The sequence below is a fragment of the Pipistrellus hanaki genome, assembly GCF_964339955.1.
Source record: "Pipistrellus hanaki genome assembly, chromosome: 1".
NCBI lineage: Eukaryota > Metazoa > Chordata > Mammalia > Chiroptera > Vespertilionidae > Pipistrellus > Pipistrellus hanaki.
In genome coordinates this window covers 28600306-28615112 of record NC_140503.1, presented here as the reverse complement: position 1 = coordinate 28615112, position 14807 = coordinate 28600306, and the positions used below count along the sequence as shown (strand labels likewise).

At 56.2% G+C, this 14807-nt stretch overlaps 1 protein-coding gene across 2 annotated transcripts in view; it reads right to left on the bottom strand.

Annotated features, from left to right (window-relative positions):
- The window catches only part of SPTB (spectrin beta, erythrocytic), a 121264-nt gene that overhangs the window by 29425 nt on the left and 77032 nt on the right, over positions 1-14807 (bottom strand). For both annotated transcript variants that reach the window (XM_084866295.1, XM_084866296.1), the window contains exons 8-19: positions 14615-14727; positions 13621-13808; positions 11974-12091; positions 11184-11342; positions 10022-10324; positions 8964-9114; positions 7378-8248; positions 6149-6286; positions 3199-3955; positions 2541-2743; positions 2338-2428; positions 1024-1170 (exon numbers count right to left, since the gene is read on the bottom strand). In XM_084866295.1, coding sequence (XP_084722421.1) covers positions 1024-1170; positions 2338-2428; positions 2541-2743; positions 3199-3955; positions 6149-6286; positions 7378-8248; positions 8964-9114; positions 10022-10324; positions 11184-11342; positions 11974-12091; positions 13621-13808; positions 14615-14727 — 3239 coding nt within the window. The remainder of the gene's footprint in view (positions 1-1023; positions 1171-2337; positions 2429-2540; positions 2744-3198; positions 3956-6148; positions 6287-7377; positions 8249-8963; positions 9115-10021; positions 10325-11183; positions 11343-11973; positions 12092-13620; positions 13809-14614; positions 14728-14807) is intronic.

The following is a 14807-nucleotide window of genomic DNA, read 5'->3' as shown; positions in this document are numbered from 1 at the left end:
TCGATTCCGGTCAAGGGCATGCCCTTTGGTTGCGGGCACATCCCCAGTAGGGGGTGTGCAAGAGGCAGCTGATCAATGATTTTCTCTCAACAATGTTTCTAACTCTCTATCCCTCTCTTTTCCTCTCTGTAAAAAATCAATAAACTATATATATTAAAAAAAAAAAAAAAAAAAGATTCAGGATCCACCCAGGTACAAGCAGCCTGCGAGATCCACCCTCTCGTGATCGTCTCCCCCGAGGCTGTGCATTAGCTAACCAGCCTTCGGTGGGATCTTTCCGTTACAGACTTTGTCTCACCGAGTTTTCACCTGGTGGATACAGTGTGATACGACGTGGGCCTAGGAACACAGACCACTCAGAGCAGTCAGTATTTATTAAGTGTTTAATCACCTCCAAGGACTATTCTAAGTGCTTCAGTGCTCACCACTCCCTCAGGCAGGGGGCTGTTATTACCCTCATTTTCCAGAGGAAGGAATGGAGGTGCAAGAAGGTTGAGTCAGACAGTCTGGCTTGGAGCCTGCACCTTCACTGCTGCGGACACGGCCTTGGATGCCTGATTCCAAGATCTAAGGCCAGCCACATTTTCTCTTAGGCCCTGGGCAAACTCATTTCAGAGGGCCCCTCGCTTCCCCATTTACTAGGGGTGCGAATGACCACTCCCCAGTGGTTCTGCCCGTCCAAGCGGTGAAGGTCAAGGGATTGTCCTGCTCATGCCACACAGTCCCCTGTGCGGGGCCCCAGTGAGGAGCACAGGAGGCAAACGGAGGTAACTGCTATGCTGGATGCTGGAGCTCTGACGCAGGTGTCTTCAGTGTCATGGGCTGTCCCCAGACTCAGGTGACCCAGAGGAGGCACCTGTCCTGACCAGGCTTAACAAGGCTGGATGCATCTGAAGGTTAAGCACTCCTCGGAGAAGTGTTTTTCACTGCCGGGTCCTACGGTGTCCAGCAAGCTTCAGGGCGGTGCCTATGCCTGGGGAAAGCCCCGTCCCGTAAGCACGTCCGGGAGCTCGCGTTACTCACCGCATCGATGCTGTCCAGCCACCCCTGGTGGGAGGCCAGCTCTGCCATGAATGCCTGGTGCTTCAGCCATTTGTTGTGAAGGTTTCGCGCTTCATCGAAGGAGACGTCCTGAGATGTCAGCAGCTTGTCATTGATCCAGAGAGTGAGCTGTGGGAAGAAAAAGAGGGTCCCATCGTCCCCAAGGGCACCTCTTAGGCCGGGGGCTCAGGGCAGGACCTGCTGCCCCCTCTGGAGCAGAAGGAGGCCACGCAGTGAGGTGGGGACACAGCAGAGGACCACTCTCCATCTCTGGATCCCTAACTCCCAGCACAGACACCTCTACCCCCATTGTCTCGGGGCCAAAATATGGACTCTGGAGGGTCTTTGACACCAGTGCGTGCAGGGTGACACCAGGGATATTTATGCTTCTCCCGTATATCCAGGATCCAGGACGGGGCCTGGCCGGTTACAGGAACTCAATGAGAATTTACTGGATGGATAAATCCACCCTTAGCAGTATGGTGAGAATCATTAATAAATATAGAGGACATGTTGTCAGAGGAAGAAGCCAAGTGCAGATTAACTGTGAGGGAAGCCCAGCTGGTGTGGCTCAGTGGTTGATTATGGACCCATGAACCAAGAGTTCATGAATTCAATTCTGGTCAGGGCTCATGCCCAGGTTGAGCTCAGTCCCCAGTAGGGGGCGTGCAGGAGGCAGCTGATCAATAATCATTGGGGGCTGAATCAGGTGGGGCTGGCGGTGTTATCTCTCATCATTGATGTCTCTTTCTCTCTCTCTTTCCCCCCCCTTCCCTCGCCCTTGCCTTCTCCCTTCCTCCTTCTCTAAAAATAAATAAAAACATATTAAACACACATACACACACACACACACACACACACACACACACACACCCTATTTTTACAGCCCTGGCCAGGTGGCTTAGTTGATTGAAGCATCATCCCATACACCAAAAGGTTTCAGGTTCGATTCCTGGTCAGGGCACATACCTAGGTTGTGGGTTGGGGTGTGTGCAGGAGGCAACTGAACGATGTTTTCACTCTGATGTTTCTCTCTCTCCCTTCCTCTCTCTCTGAAAATCTATTTTAAAAAAACACATATCCTTGGCTGAGGATTAAAAACACACACATCTTTGCAGCTACTTTGAAAGATAAAAGTATTGTGGAACCAAAGATTCCAGAGGATGACCTACACTGTCAAGTACCGAGTTCCCCCAAGGAGCCCCGGACTGAGTGAGAGAGGATCTCCGTGGACCTCCGGGCTCTCTGCTTTTGGAAAGGGCTCTCCTGCAGGGCAGCCTGCCTCCTGGACCTCACCTCCTGGCAGTTCTGGAGGAAGTTCTGCAGCTCCAGGTTGTCTTTCAGAAGAACTGAGGCCTCCTGAGCCTTCTCGTTGTTCTTCCTGTGCCTGGAAGGGAAGCCAGAAGCTGCGGTCACAACAGGTCTGAGTCTGGGGTCCCCCCCAGGCAACACCGCCAGCCCCACCTGATTCAGCCCATCGCCCTGGGGGCGGAGAGTACCTGTCCTCAATCGACTGCACCTTCTCCTGGATCTTGTCCGAGTAGAGGTTCCCCTCGGCCACCAGCTTGTTCCCAGAGTCCACAGGACTCAAGACCTTATCCTGGTTGTTTTCCATAGACACCAGGAAATCCTCGAACTTCCGGATCCCAGCCTCTGCAGCTTCCAGGGAGTCTGGGGTTTCCAAGTGAGCCAGCGTGTATTCCTGTGGAAGCAAGTTTCCAGACGCGGCATGAAGACAACCTGAGGAGGCGGTGAGGGAACCCACCAGGCCGCAGCGCCACGTGCAGCCACGCGGGTTATAGAAAGCGCGAATGACGCCCCCTGGAGTTGTGCAAGGGAGAGGTCCCCTAGGCCTGGTCTCTTCACGCTGGGGTACCCAATGTGCCTAAAGCCCCATGGAAGGGTAACCGCCCAGGGGGAAATGCACTTCCCTAGCCTCTGACCCAAGAACAGGCATAGTTTGGGACAAGGGCTGAAAAGGACACATAAGAAACAAAGGGGATTGTCTCCCTAATTAGTGGCTAAAGAGAGTCCCAGAGAAGCATAACTTGGTCCCTGAGCACCTGCAGCACATTTGGAGACTCCTCAGTGCTGTTGCCTTGAGAGACATCCCTCCTCCAGCCCCTCCCCCCCCAAGCCCCGAATACCTCTGCCTACCTGGTTGCTGAGGATGGCTTCAGCCTGCTTCGCATCTTTCTGGAACTCCTGGAAGCCAAGGCACTGGGCCAGGAAGTGGCTGCGGCTGTCCCACATCCGACGCAGGTCGTCCCAGCCAGTCCCCAGGCCCTCCAGCCGCTGGCCCAGGAGCAGGTACTCCGGGTCCGTCTGGCCGTGGAGCACTTTCTCCCCGGACGCCTTGACGCGCTCGTAGCTGTCCTGGTGCCCCTCGATCTCGTCCTTGATGGCTGCGTGCTGCTGCAGGAGCTGCTCAGCCTCGGGGAGGGACTCGGGCGTGTCCTCTGAGGCCACGGCCTTCTGGGCCATGGCCAGCCAGCCCTGGAAGTTGTCCAGATCCTGCAGGAAGGCCTGCAGCTGGCTGGCTTCCCCCAGCGAGGCCTCCTGGCCCTGCAGGGCTCGCTGCAAGCCCTGCCACAGCTCCTCCACGTACGCCTGCCGCCGGCCAATGTCCTCCTTCAGCTCGGGGTGTGAGGCCATCAGCCGCTGCGACTCGCGCTCCAGGGCGCCCACGCGGGCCTGGATGGCGGCCACGTCGCGCTCCAGCCCCGACAGCTTCCGCTGGATGGCGATGACGCCGGTGAGGTCCCGGCCCAGGTCCTTGGTGGACTCCACCACCTTCGTCTTGTCCTGGATCCACTTGCTGGTCTCCTCACAGTCCACACAGTAGTTGTGCACCCGGAGGGCCGAGCCCACGGCCTCCCGCCGGTCGGACACCATGGCCTGGAAGGCCTGCCACCTGCCGAGGGGGACACGGAGACGCCCTCTTCCGTAACTCTTCCCACAGGGCATCCCTTCCCAGATTTCCCACCAGAGTCTCTCCCCAGAGACCTAGCACACGGAGAAAGTCACCTGCCCACCAAACTGCAGGGCGTAAGGCGCATTTATCCAGTTTTACCCAGGACCACACCATGCCAATCGGGTCTGTCCATCGGCAGGAGGCAGAGCGTGATCCCAGCCGTAAGTGGAGAAACATGGCACTTAGCTGGGCTCTGTGTGCAGCTGGATTCCAGGCTAACATACCACTTCCCAGAGCCACTGAAATACTGAAAATGACTAGAAAGCCCACATCATCAACTTGAAGAGTGCTTCGGGGCGTAAGGTCCCAGCTGCCCTAGACTAGCCTTTTCCTCTTTGCACACAACATGCCACCATTGCCTAATCCTCGCAGCTTCCAACTACACGGTAACATTTAGTCTCGGGCCTAGAGGAACCTTGAAGAGGCTTGACCCTGTTCAAAGTGCCCAGGCCTGAAGGCCACCTTGGCTCTAAAAGCAAAGAAGTGAAGGAGGAGGAGGAGGCGGAAGGGGATAAACTGGGATTATAATTAAAATGGGTAATATAATCTTAATCTTCAAGTGCAGTGCCAGAGTGAAACTGGGAAATGTGCAAAGTTCTGGTAGATGTCCTGGGGTCTGGGATGGGTCTGCAGCCCCAATTAAGCCTTTTTCCTTTTCCTTTTATTAAAAAAATAATATATTTTTCCTGATTTCAGAAAGGAAGAGGGAGAGAGAGAGAGAGAAATATCAATGACGAGAGAGAATCATTGATCAGCTGCTCCCTACAATCTGGGCATGTGCCCTGAAAGGGAGTTGAACCTTGACCTCCTGGTTCATAGGTGGATGCTCAACCACTGAGCCACGCCGGCCAGACCAGTCACTTCACTTGATGTCTGGCCCAGGTTTGGGGCACAGGTGGGAGACAACCAATGGATGTGTCTCTCTCAGGTTGATAATTCTCTCTGTCTCTCCCCTTCCCTTCCACTCTCTCTAAAAATCAATGGAAAAATATCCCCAGGTGAGGATTAACAACAACAACAACAACAATAAAAAGAAGAGCTGCATAAACCTCAGATTACAGAGGCATCTGAGCTCCAGTCCGCCTCTTGGCATCTTTCACTGCTCTTTTTTTTAAATATATATTTTATTGATTTTTCACAGAGAGGAAGAGAGAGGGATAGAGTGTTAGAAACATTGATGTGAGAGAGAATCATCGATCAGCTGCCTCTTGCACACCCCCTACTGGGGATGTGCCCGCAACCAATGTACATGCCCTTGACCGGGAATCGAACCCGGGACCTTTCAGTCCTCAGGCCGATGCTCTATCCACTGAGCCAAACCGGTCCCGGCCTTTCACTGCTCTTGGACCCCAATTCCACTGCCTTGACACCTCAGGTGCTGAGACAATCGGCCTGTCCTAGTGGCTCCTAAGCACCCCCTTCCCCATCTCCCCTGCCTCCCTTTGGGCCCCTGGGCATCTCCACTGTGCTGACCCTTTTCTTCCCTAAAGGCACCTCCCCGATTGCCTCGGGCAGAACAAAGCTCAGAAACATGTGGGGGAAGGGGCAGGGGCAATAGGAAGGCGGGGACCACTCGGCACTGTGTGTGCAGGGTTCGGGGTGACCAACGGGACAGGGGCCTGTGCTCTGCCTTGGAGATCCTCGAGGATCCTGGGCCACCGCGCCTGCACGGAAAGCACCCCCCCTCTCTCCAAGGGCTCCTCAGGGCCCGTGCTTTGTTTTGAGCGAGAAGTGTGCTCAAGGCCTCCTGCTAATGCTCTTCGTTCAAGTCAGATGCAAGAGGAAGGTGCCCTCTGTACAGACAGCAGCCTTCCTTCATGGGCAGCACAGCACTGAGAGCTCTCAGAAAGCATTTTCCCGGAGAAATGCCCGGGAATGTGGCCTGAGTGCCTCCGGCCTGATTCTAGCCACGGCACTCAGAACGCCCCCCCTCACACAGGGCCACCGCCCCGACCCTCAGGCGCAGCATGTGCAGCTGCGTGAACACCTCTCTCCCCCTCCCTGGCCGGTCACCACACAGCCCCTCCCTGCTGCCGCAGAAGGAGGCCAGCCGAGAGACAGGGTACAAACCTGGCCGCGCCCCCAGGGGGTGTCAGGGGCAGGGTGATGCCCCCAGCCCCACCCAGGCCTCACCTGGTGTTCAGGTGGTCCTGGTACTGCTTCACTTCCCCGCTGCGCGGGTGACCGCTCTCCACCAGGCTGTTGGCGGCGAGGTTCACGCCATCGATCTGAGTCATCAACGTCTTCATCTCCTGGTCCAGGATGTCAAACCTGATGTGGACAGAGACGACGAGGGCTGGTGAGGCAGCGGCAGGTGCTGCATTGCCTGCCGGTGGCCACCCAGGCTCCACCTGGGTAGCCCTTGCTTTCTCCTTCCGCCTCCTCCATACATGTGACCGGGTAAGGGGCGGGGCAGGGGAGAAAGGAGAAAGATATGCGGACACAGCCTATTTGGGGGTTCATGGGCCCACTTTTGGGGGCTCATGGGCCCACTTTTGGGGGCTCATGGGTCCAGTTTTGTGAGCTGGTTCCTTGCCATACCGGCCACCAGCTCAGCAGAGAGGCACAGGGGGAAAACGAAGTGATGGGAGGTTAATACCCCCACAGACCACCTGCCTCCACGGCCCCAGTCACTGCTCTTGGACCCCAATTCCACTGCCTTGACACATTGACCTGAAGGGTACTCACCAGCCAGATGCCTGTCCCTGGGTAGGAGAAGGGACAGCTGCTGGGGGGAGGGGAGCCGTGTAGTGTGAAAGCCGACCCTTCTGGGACAAGAGCCCAGGTCCCTCCGGCCTCAGTCGGTTCCAGGGAGGGACCTCTCCCTCCTCCACCCCCTGGACTCTGTACCAGGAGGCACGGATGGACACGGGCAGGCCTCCGTGCTGACGTGCCACGGAATCGGGATAAGGGGAGTGGCAGTGGCCTTGCAGATCCGTGGTTTGCCAGCTGGTCTCTGTGGCTTCTCTGGGTTCTCTGGCTGTCCCTCAGCCAGAGCTGGTGGGCCCCAGCCTCCTGGCCCCCCCCCCCCACCTTAACCAGGTCAGCTCTACTTTCCTCTGCATTGCATGTCAGGGGTTCAGTATCTAATTCATTTGAACACAGGCTGCTATAGCTAAACAGTAATTGACTAACTGGACCAGAATGAGCCCCTTTGTTTATTCTGAGGAAGGCCGCGGGGGTGAAGTACCCAAAGCCACAGAGACCGACTGGTGACTCTGGTGCCTGGCCTCTCTAGTAAAGGGCACCCCTGCCTCACAGAGAGGCCCTGGCTGATCAGAAGCTGTCCCCACCCCTGGGGGAGGGTAAGGGCACGGCCGGGTGCGAGGAGGCGGGAGGCAGGACGAGAGGGCCGGCCTGACCTGTGCTGCACCACCTCCAGGTCCTCCAGCGTGTCCGGGATCTCCATCTGGGCCAGCCACTTCTCCTTCTCGCCCATCCACAGCTCACAGGCGTCTGTCTCCCCGAACACCGTGTACAGGTCCAGGGCGTCCTGCAGCTTCTGCCGGCGCAGGTCCGCCTGCGCCACCACCTGCTGGTACAGGTCCCGCAGGGCCTGCAGCCGGCTGGTCACGTCCGGGGAGTCCCGGAACTCCTGGGGGAAGCCCTGGGCCTGCTGCTCCAGGTGCTCCATCACGGCCCGGCTCTCCTCCAGCTCCTCCAGGAAGTCCTTGTGCTTCTTGCCCAGGGCCCGCGTGGCCCCTTCGTCCTGCCCCACGTCCTCGCCCGAGAGCAGCTTGTGGGCGTCCTGCAGCCAGGCCTTCAGGTCGTCCGCGTCGCCCTGGAACTGGAAGAAGCCCTCGGCGTCCTGCAGGTTCTTCTTGCGGAAGGCGGCCAGCTCCTTCAGCTGGTCCCACTGGGCGGACACCTCCTGGATGCGGGCCTCGATCTGCGGGTGCCCGAACTGCTTGCGCGCCACCATGCCCTGCGCCTCCCCGAAGATCTGGTCCAGGTGGGCGTCCAGCCCGCGGAGCTCGTCCTCAAAGGCCTTGTGCTTGCGCTGCAGGATGAGCACGCTGGTCAGGTCCTTGCCGTAGTCCAGGGAGGAGTAGATCTGCTCCTTCTCCTTGATCCAGCTCTCGGCCTCGTCCATCTCCCAGAAGAACTTCCAGAGCCGCTTGGACTGCTCCAGCTGGGCCTTGCGCCCGGCCGCCATGTTGCTCAGCTCCTCGAAGCACTGCTCCAGGTGGCTGACGCGGTCCCGGATGACCTGGGGGTCGCAAGGCTGGTACCCTGGGAGGCGCGGGAGAGGACAGGGGAGAGGGGTGAGGGCTTCATCCATGGGCGAGCTGCCAGGCTAGAACCACAGGATCTGGAACTTGGCGTTTCCCTGAGCTTTGGGGTTGGATGCAGGGGAGGTGGGGGTGGGGCTCGGCTGCTCAGAGGGCTGGGCAGCTTCTTAATAATTAGTTCCCAGTCAACTTTCAGGGGTAAGGGAGGTTAAAAGCTGGGTCAACACTCAGTAGAAATGTACTACGTGCAATTATTTTTTAAAAGGCTTAGACACAGAGAAAAGCATTTGAGATGTTGCTCCCCATCAGGTCAGTTTGGGCTTAAATACGCTCTTATTTAAAAAAAAAAAAAAAAAAAAAAAAAAAAAAGCTTAGATACAAATTTCAAGATGATTCTTCAAGGACACAACAGGGTCTCCTATTTAAGACCCGAAGCTATAAACCTAACTGGTCTCTGCTGTAACCTGAACTGGCAGAGAGGACGAAGGACGGATGATGTCTCTTTGGTGCTTATAAACATCTTCTGATCACAGGTGACCAAAGCAGTTGCCTGCTCTCTGGAGAGTTTTGCTATCCCTCAAGGCTTCTTTCTTGCACCGTTAGCTACCGGAAGAGGCTGAATTCTAAAGCTAAGGAGATTTATCCAAGCAGGGGTGCCAGAGAGCTGAGCCAGAGGGTGGGGCCCTGGCTTCTGAGGGAGACATCCAGACCCTCACCTTTCCCCTCAGTGAACTGCAGCGTGGCCGTGTTGATGGCCTTCACTTTGTCTCCTTGGATGGCGATGTCGGCCTCCATCAGCTTGTGCTTCTGTAGCAAGTCCTCAACTTCCAACAAGTGCTTCCCGAACTCAGCGGATAAGAGGTGAGCCTGGCAAAGAGGACAGGGGTGAGGGAATAAGGAGAGGGGCAGAGATATGCATGCCAGGAGCAGAGACCCTGACAGAGAGGTGGGGGTCCATGGGCTGGGGGAGTCTGTGCAGCTGGAAAACAGCTGCTGCTTGGCATGGAAGGGGCTTCAGGGCAGGGGTTCCCACTGGGGGTGCCCATCAGAGTCATTCCTGGACCACCTTCCATGAACTCCTCACTAGATCTCCTGCATTTGTCTAGGTTTGAGGCCTGGGCATGTGCATTTTTATTTATTTAAAAAAAAACCCGTATTTTTATTGTTTTCGGAGAGGGAGAGAGATAGAAACACCAGTGATGAGAGAGAATCATAAATCAGCTGCCTCCTGCATGCTCCCAACTGAGGATCGAGCTCACAACCCAGGGCATGTGCCCTTGACTGGATTCGAACTCAGGACCCTCAGTCCGAAGGCCAATGCTCTATCCACTGGGCGAAAATAGCCAGGGCGAAGCATGTGTGCTTTTAGAAACTCTATGGTCCCTCTGAGGTGTGTGGGTTGAGAGCACTGTGGTGGAAGGAGAGGAGATTCAGATTTCCTGGTTGCCCCTAGGCGGGCAGGTCTGGATGCTCTAGACTCCTCATGAACCAATCTCTCTAGACCCTGCAGGTTGGCACCTCTGCTACTATGAACCCAAGATTTCTTGATCCTGGGGACAGAGTAGACCTGGGCTGCTGACTTTCTGGAGCAGAGTGGGCCAAGCAGTAGACAGGCAGATGCAGCCAGACACTGCACTGCATCTGTTTCTCCATTCTGATTCTGGGACGTGATTGGTTGGGAGGAGTCTAGGGAGGAAGCATGTGCTAATGGCAGGACGGGCACTGAGGCCCCAGGGGAGGGCTGGAGGTGGGGGAAGGGCAGTGCCGGGCCCACCTTGATCTCGTCCATCCAGTCGATGCTGTGCAGCATGTCCTGGAAGAGCTTCTGCAGCGCCAGGGTGGTCTCGAGCCTCTGGCGCCGGGACGCCAGCAGCTCCTGCAGGTAGCTCCACAGGCGCAGGATGTTGTCCTTGCGGGCCGTGATGCGCTTCTGGTCGTGGTAGTTCTCCTTCTCCAGCTCCTGGGCCAGGTCTTCCAGGGCCTGCACCCGCTCCTTGTAGGCGGCCGTGTCCGTCTCGATGGCCTCGTGCTTCTTCTTGGCGGCCTCCACGGCGGCCAGGTCGTACCCGAAGTTATCCTGCCCCGCAGAGAGAGACACAGGCAGCTCAGCGGGCTCCTCCCCAAAGGCAGAGGAAACCGCCGGGCCCTTCGGAACAAGTGCTGGGCGGGAAAGAGCATTCCCAAGGCTGGGTTCTGCCGTCTTTCCCAGACACCTCAGCAGAGCCGAGTCCCGGTGACTGTCTCACAAGACCCTTTACAAAAAAACTCGAGATTTTGCTCCCTGTGCCATACAGGTGGGTGTGCTGTGCATACATTGCTGACAACCCCTTCTCGGCCCTCCACACTCACCACTCACCTTGCATGGCCCTGCCCTATTCTGGGCAGGAAAGGGCTCTGACCTGGAGCCATGAAGCTGTGAACAGCTGGCCTCAGGATGCACACTCTCCAGTTCTCTCAGGACACCTGCTTTGCCATTTCTGGGTGGAATTTAAGTTGTGCCCAAGCTCCGAGTGAGCAGGGACAGACACGGTCACGGACAGTCAGCCTGGGTCAGTTTTGAGCCAGTGACATAGGACCCGGCCCTAGAAGCCAGAGTCCAAAGGGGTGTCTGCCTCACACAAGATGCTCTGCTTGTATCACACCCCCACAGGACCACTACCTAAGGCCCACTCGAGCCCTGGCTTTAGCTGATGACAGGTTCAGGGGCCATTTTTGGAGTGTGAGGCTTTTTCCCTAAAAAAATGAGACTTTAAGTCCCCCAGACTCCTTCCTCAGAGCTGAATCCTGATCCACCCAATCCTGGGGAGCAGGGCTGCCAGGCCTGTGGAAAGGCTTATCTGTGGCCACAGAGAGGCTTTACCCATGACCACGAAGACGCCAGCTTGGGCTCCGGCCCAGCTGACCGCGGGGGGCTCTGGAAGTGCGTCCTCCGTTACCTGGGCCACGAGGCGCTGGTTTTCATTGAGCCACGTCTCTCTCATGGCGGCCTTCCGGTCAAAGCGCCGGGCCAGCTGCTCCAGCTTTTCCTGCCTGATGAGCTCGTTCCTCAGGGCCAGCTCCCGTCGGTACTCGGCTTCCTCCAGGCTCTCCCAGGCCTGCACGAGGGACAGAGGAGGATTCTTGGGGCACAAGAGGAAGACCTGGATTTGGGGGTTCCATCTCTTTTGCCCAACGCTGAGTGATTTTGGGAATTTAGGCTCCCAGGGGACGTTGCCTGTACCAAATTCAGGAATGTCTGGGCCCACCAAAGTTCAGGGAGTCCTGGGTATGAGCTCCCAGACCCTCTTCCCCTGACCCTGCCTTGGACTTGACCTACAATAGTATAACATTATTGGTCTCTGTGGCTGCGCTGCAAATGGCTTATCTCCATTCTGTTAGAATTTCCAGGGGGTGTTAAGCATCTAAACCTTGGAAATATTAGAAGGTGTTTCTTTTCTAAGTAGTTAATATTCCATATTTAAAGAAATCTAATGTCCAACAGGGACGAGACGATAATAACTGACTCCAAAAATGGATTCTGAGCATCTGATCAGGGGCTGAACTGGTGGATGGACCATGGGTGGAGTTGACCTCTTAGGATTAGGTTCACATCACCCAAAAGAGCCAGCGTGCATAGTTAATAACACCACGGAAAGTGGAGTGGTTCAGCGCCAGGGACCCCTCCCAGCGCCCTCCCGGAGAACTCGGACACTCACTGGCAACATGTAATGGGAATCACTACTGTACCCGGTTGATGTCAGACACCAGCTTCCCGTCGTGGGGCGTGTACACTTTCTGATTGTTGGCTCTCATCCGGGACTGGATGGTAAAAAGTAAGACTTCCAGATTCCCCTTCTCCTGAAACCTGCCGAGAAAACAGAGGTAGAGAGATGCCTGTGGAGATCCCACAGCCAGCCTGGGAGAAGTTGGCACAGAACCCGGGTAAATTGGAGCTTGCCTAGCAAAGCGTATTTCCTTAAAAAACAAAAAGTAAAAAGGATCTATAGGTGCACGTATCTGTTAAAACATCTATCATACTCACCAACTGAGGTCTAAAGGCTACAACACAAACCGGAGAAAACACATGCGCTACCACAGCGTTTGCTCCCCTGGGGGAATGGCTTCCTGGCATAGCCTGGGCGTTCCTGTAGCTATGGGGTTTCACCAATCCATACAAAGAAACTCTCCCCTATTCACAAATGAGGAAGGCTTATGCGCTTTGGTCAGTAGGTCCTCAGAGGCAGCGGCACCCACATAACATATTGCATTGAAAGTAGCGTTCACCTGAGTCCTACTGAGTCAGCTCTCCTGAAAGTCCCAGAGGCCAGCTGCTCCCGAGGTGGGAGGACAGACTGGGTTCTGGGAGGATTTTAGGTGTCGGAAATGAGATCTGGAACTAAGGTCTATGCTCTAGGTAACTGGGTACGTTCACATTTCTGCATGTATGCAAGCACCTCCACCGGGCAATTGAGGATCAGCTGTAAGCAGGGTCCCCACGCTGAGGCCGGCCTCATAGGTCTGACTGCTCACAGGCACTTCAGGAGGGCTGTGGCCCAGAGCTATCACCCTGTGTGCAGAGCCTGGTAGGCCCACGGGGGATGTTCTCTTTCAGAGGGGGTTCAGGACTTTCAGAGTGGGTTAGTGTGAAACCAGAAATCAGATACTTGTTCGTTAGGACATTCTAAACTCCGTGTCTCGCCTTTCCCTGTTTGAGAGTCCTGAATGAAGAGTGTGGAAGATGAGAGGAGGAGGAACAGGCAGAGGGTGCCACGGAGGAGCTAGAAATCTGTTTCCAGAGAGCTGGGCAAGCTAACAGAAGGTGAGCAGGAATGCCCTGTGTCTGTGTGTGCTTGTTTTCATGTGTGTGCATGCATGCATGTGAGCCTGAATGGTTGTGTGTATCTGTGCATACGTGCACCCACCCAGGCCCTGAGCATACTGGGGAGAAACCTTAAGTCCTGAGAGGCGGGCTCAGAGCTCTGCTGAGGAGCAGTTGACAGATGAGAGAGAACAAGAATGTACTTGGTGGTCAACAGGGCCCAATACAGAGGGCATCGCCACAAAATACGCACAAAGTGCAGTGCACAGACGAGAAAGGCACTCTCCAGCATGGGCTCTTTGAAGAGATGTGGAAGCCTGAGATTTCACGGCTGCTCCCCCTTGGGGATCTTTCTTTGGCTATGAGTCAGGAGTCACTCCTCAATGCCCACTTCCTATAGGCTGATGTCTTGGGAGCAGGGAGGCCAGGAGGGGATGAAGGAGGCGACAGAGATGAAGCTCTCTAGAACACACCTCCCGCGTACACTTCTCAAGCCCGGAGGCTGGCTCTGCCTTTAGGCGGCTGGTTCTCAGCCCCCCCATGCCCGCTCTCCCACCCAAGCGGCGGGGCCTTACTTGGGCGGCTTCTCCACGGTGCGGTAGGTGCTGAAGGCCTGCAGCTGCTGCTGGACGCCGGCCAGGGAGTTGGCGAATTTGCGGCTGTTCAGGACGGTGATGGTCTGCTCGATCCAGGTGAGCAGGTCCGAGGCCAGTCCACTGTACTTTTCGATCATCTTCTCGGTCTCAATGGCATGGTCGATCACCTAGGGAACCACCTCATTACTCCTCCTCCTCCTCAGAAGAGCAAGGGCGCGTCAGGGAGGACCACAGGCAAGGTGGTCTTCCTGCTCTCTGGCCATGAATACCCCAGTATCACGTTGGGCTATTCTCCGGGCCCAGGGCTGTGGCTGAGGCAGAGGAATGGCCTGGAAGTGCACCGGCAACCTCAGCAGGCAGCTGGCCCTGCAGGGGTTCAGGAGTTCCCCCCTCTTCCCTTAGCCTGAGAAACGAGTGGTCAGCTTCCTGTGCTAGGACACTAGAGGGGCCAAAATCTTGCTTGTTTTTCCAGGCATATCAGGAATCGAGGGCTTCCAGGCACTGTTTTGCTAAGCACCAGGCACACATGGATGAATGAGAGATGGTGTCCACCCTCAAGCAGCTGAGGACCCAGCAGGGGAGAGCAATCTGGCATGAGGGCCTGCACAGGGTGGTGGCTTCCTGGTATACCAGGGAGCCTAAGAGGCCCGAACCTATGAGAAACCAACAGACAAAAGCCCGTTTTTGTTCCTGGGGGAACAGTCATGAGACCTGGGTCTGCAGGTGGAAGATGGGTTCAGAGGCGCAGGCCAGGACACCTTTCAGGACAGACTGCCAGCCTGCCTGCTTTGGAATTCAGCATGGGAGCCATTACTTTGGCTTCAGAGGAAGTTGGTGGGGGGCGGTGTGACCCCCACACCTCTCCTCTACTGCAGCCGGAGCCCAGGCACAAAACTCTTGGGATGGATCGGCGGCATCCCGGTCAAGGCCTGGGTGGCAAACGCGGTGACGCTGGTTACGGGACTCTCGGTACCTTGCCGATACGCTTGCCCTCCACCGCCAGCACCTTCATCTTGGAGAAGTAGTGGTAGAACGCCACCACATAGGTAATGATGGATTTCTCATCGGGGTTTTCTGTGAAGACATCTGCAAAGGGAAAGGTGCTCTCAGGGCTGACCTAGAGGCCGGAAAGGCCAGGCTGAGAGGGTTTATCTCCATTTCTCCAG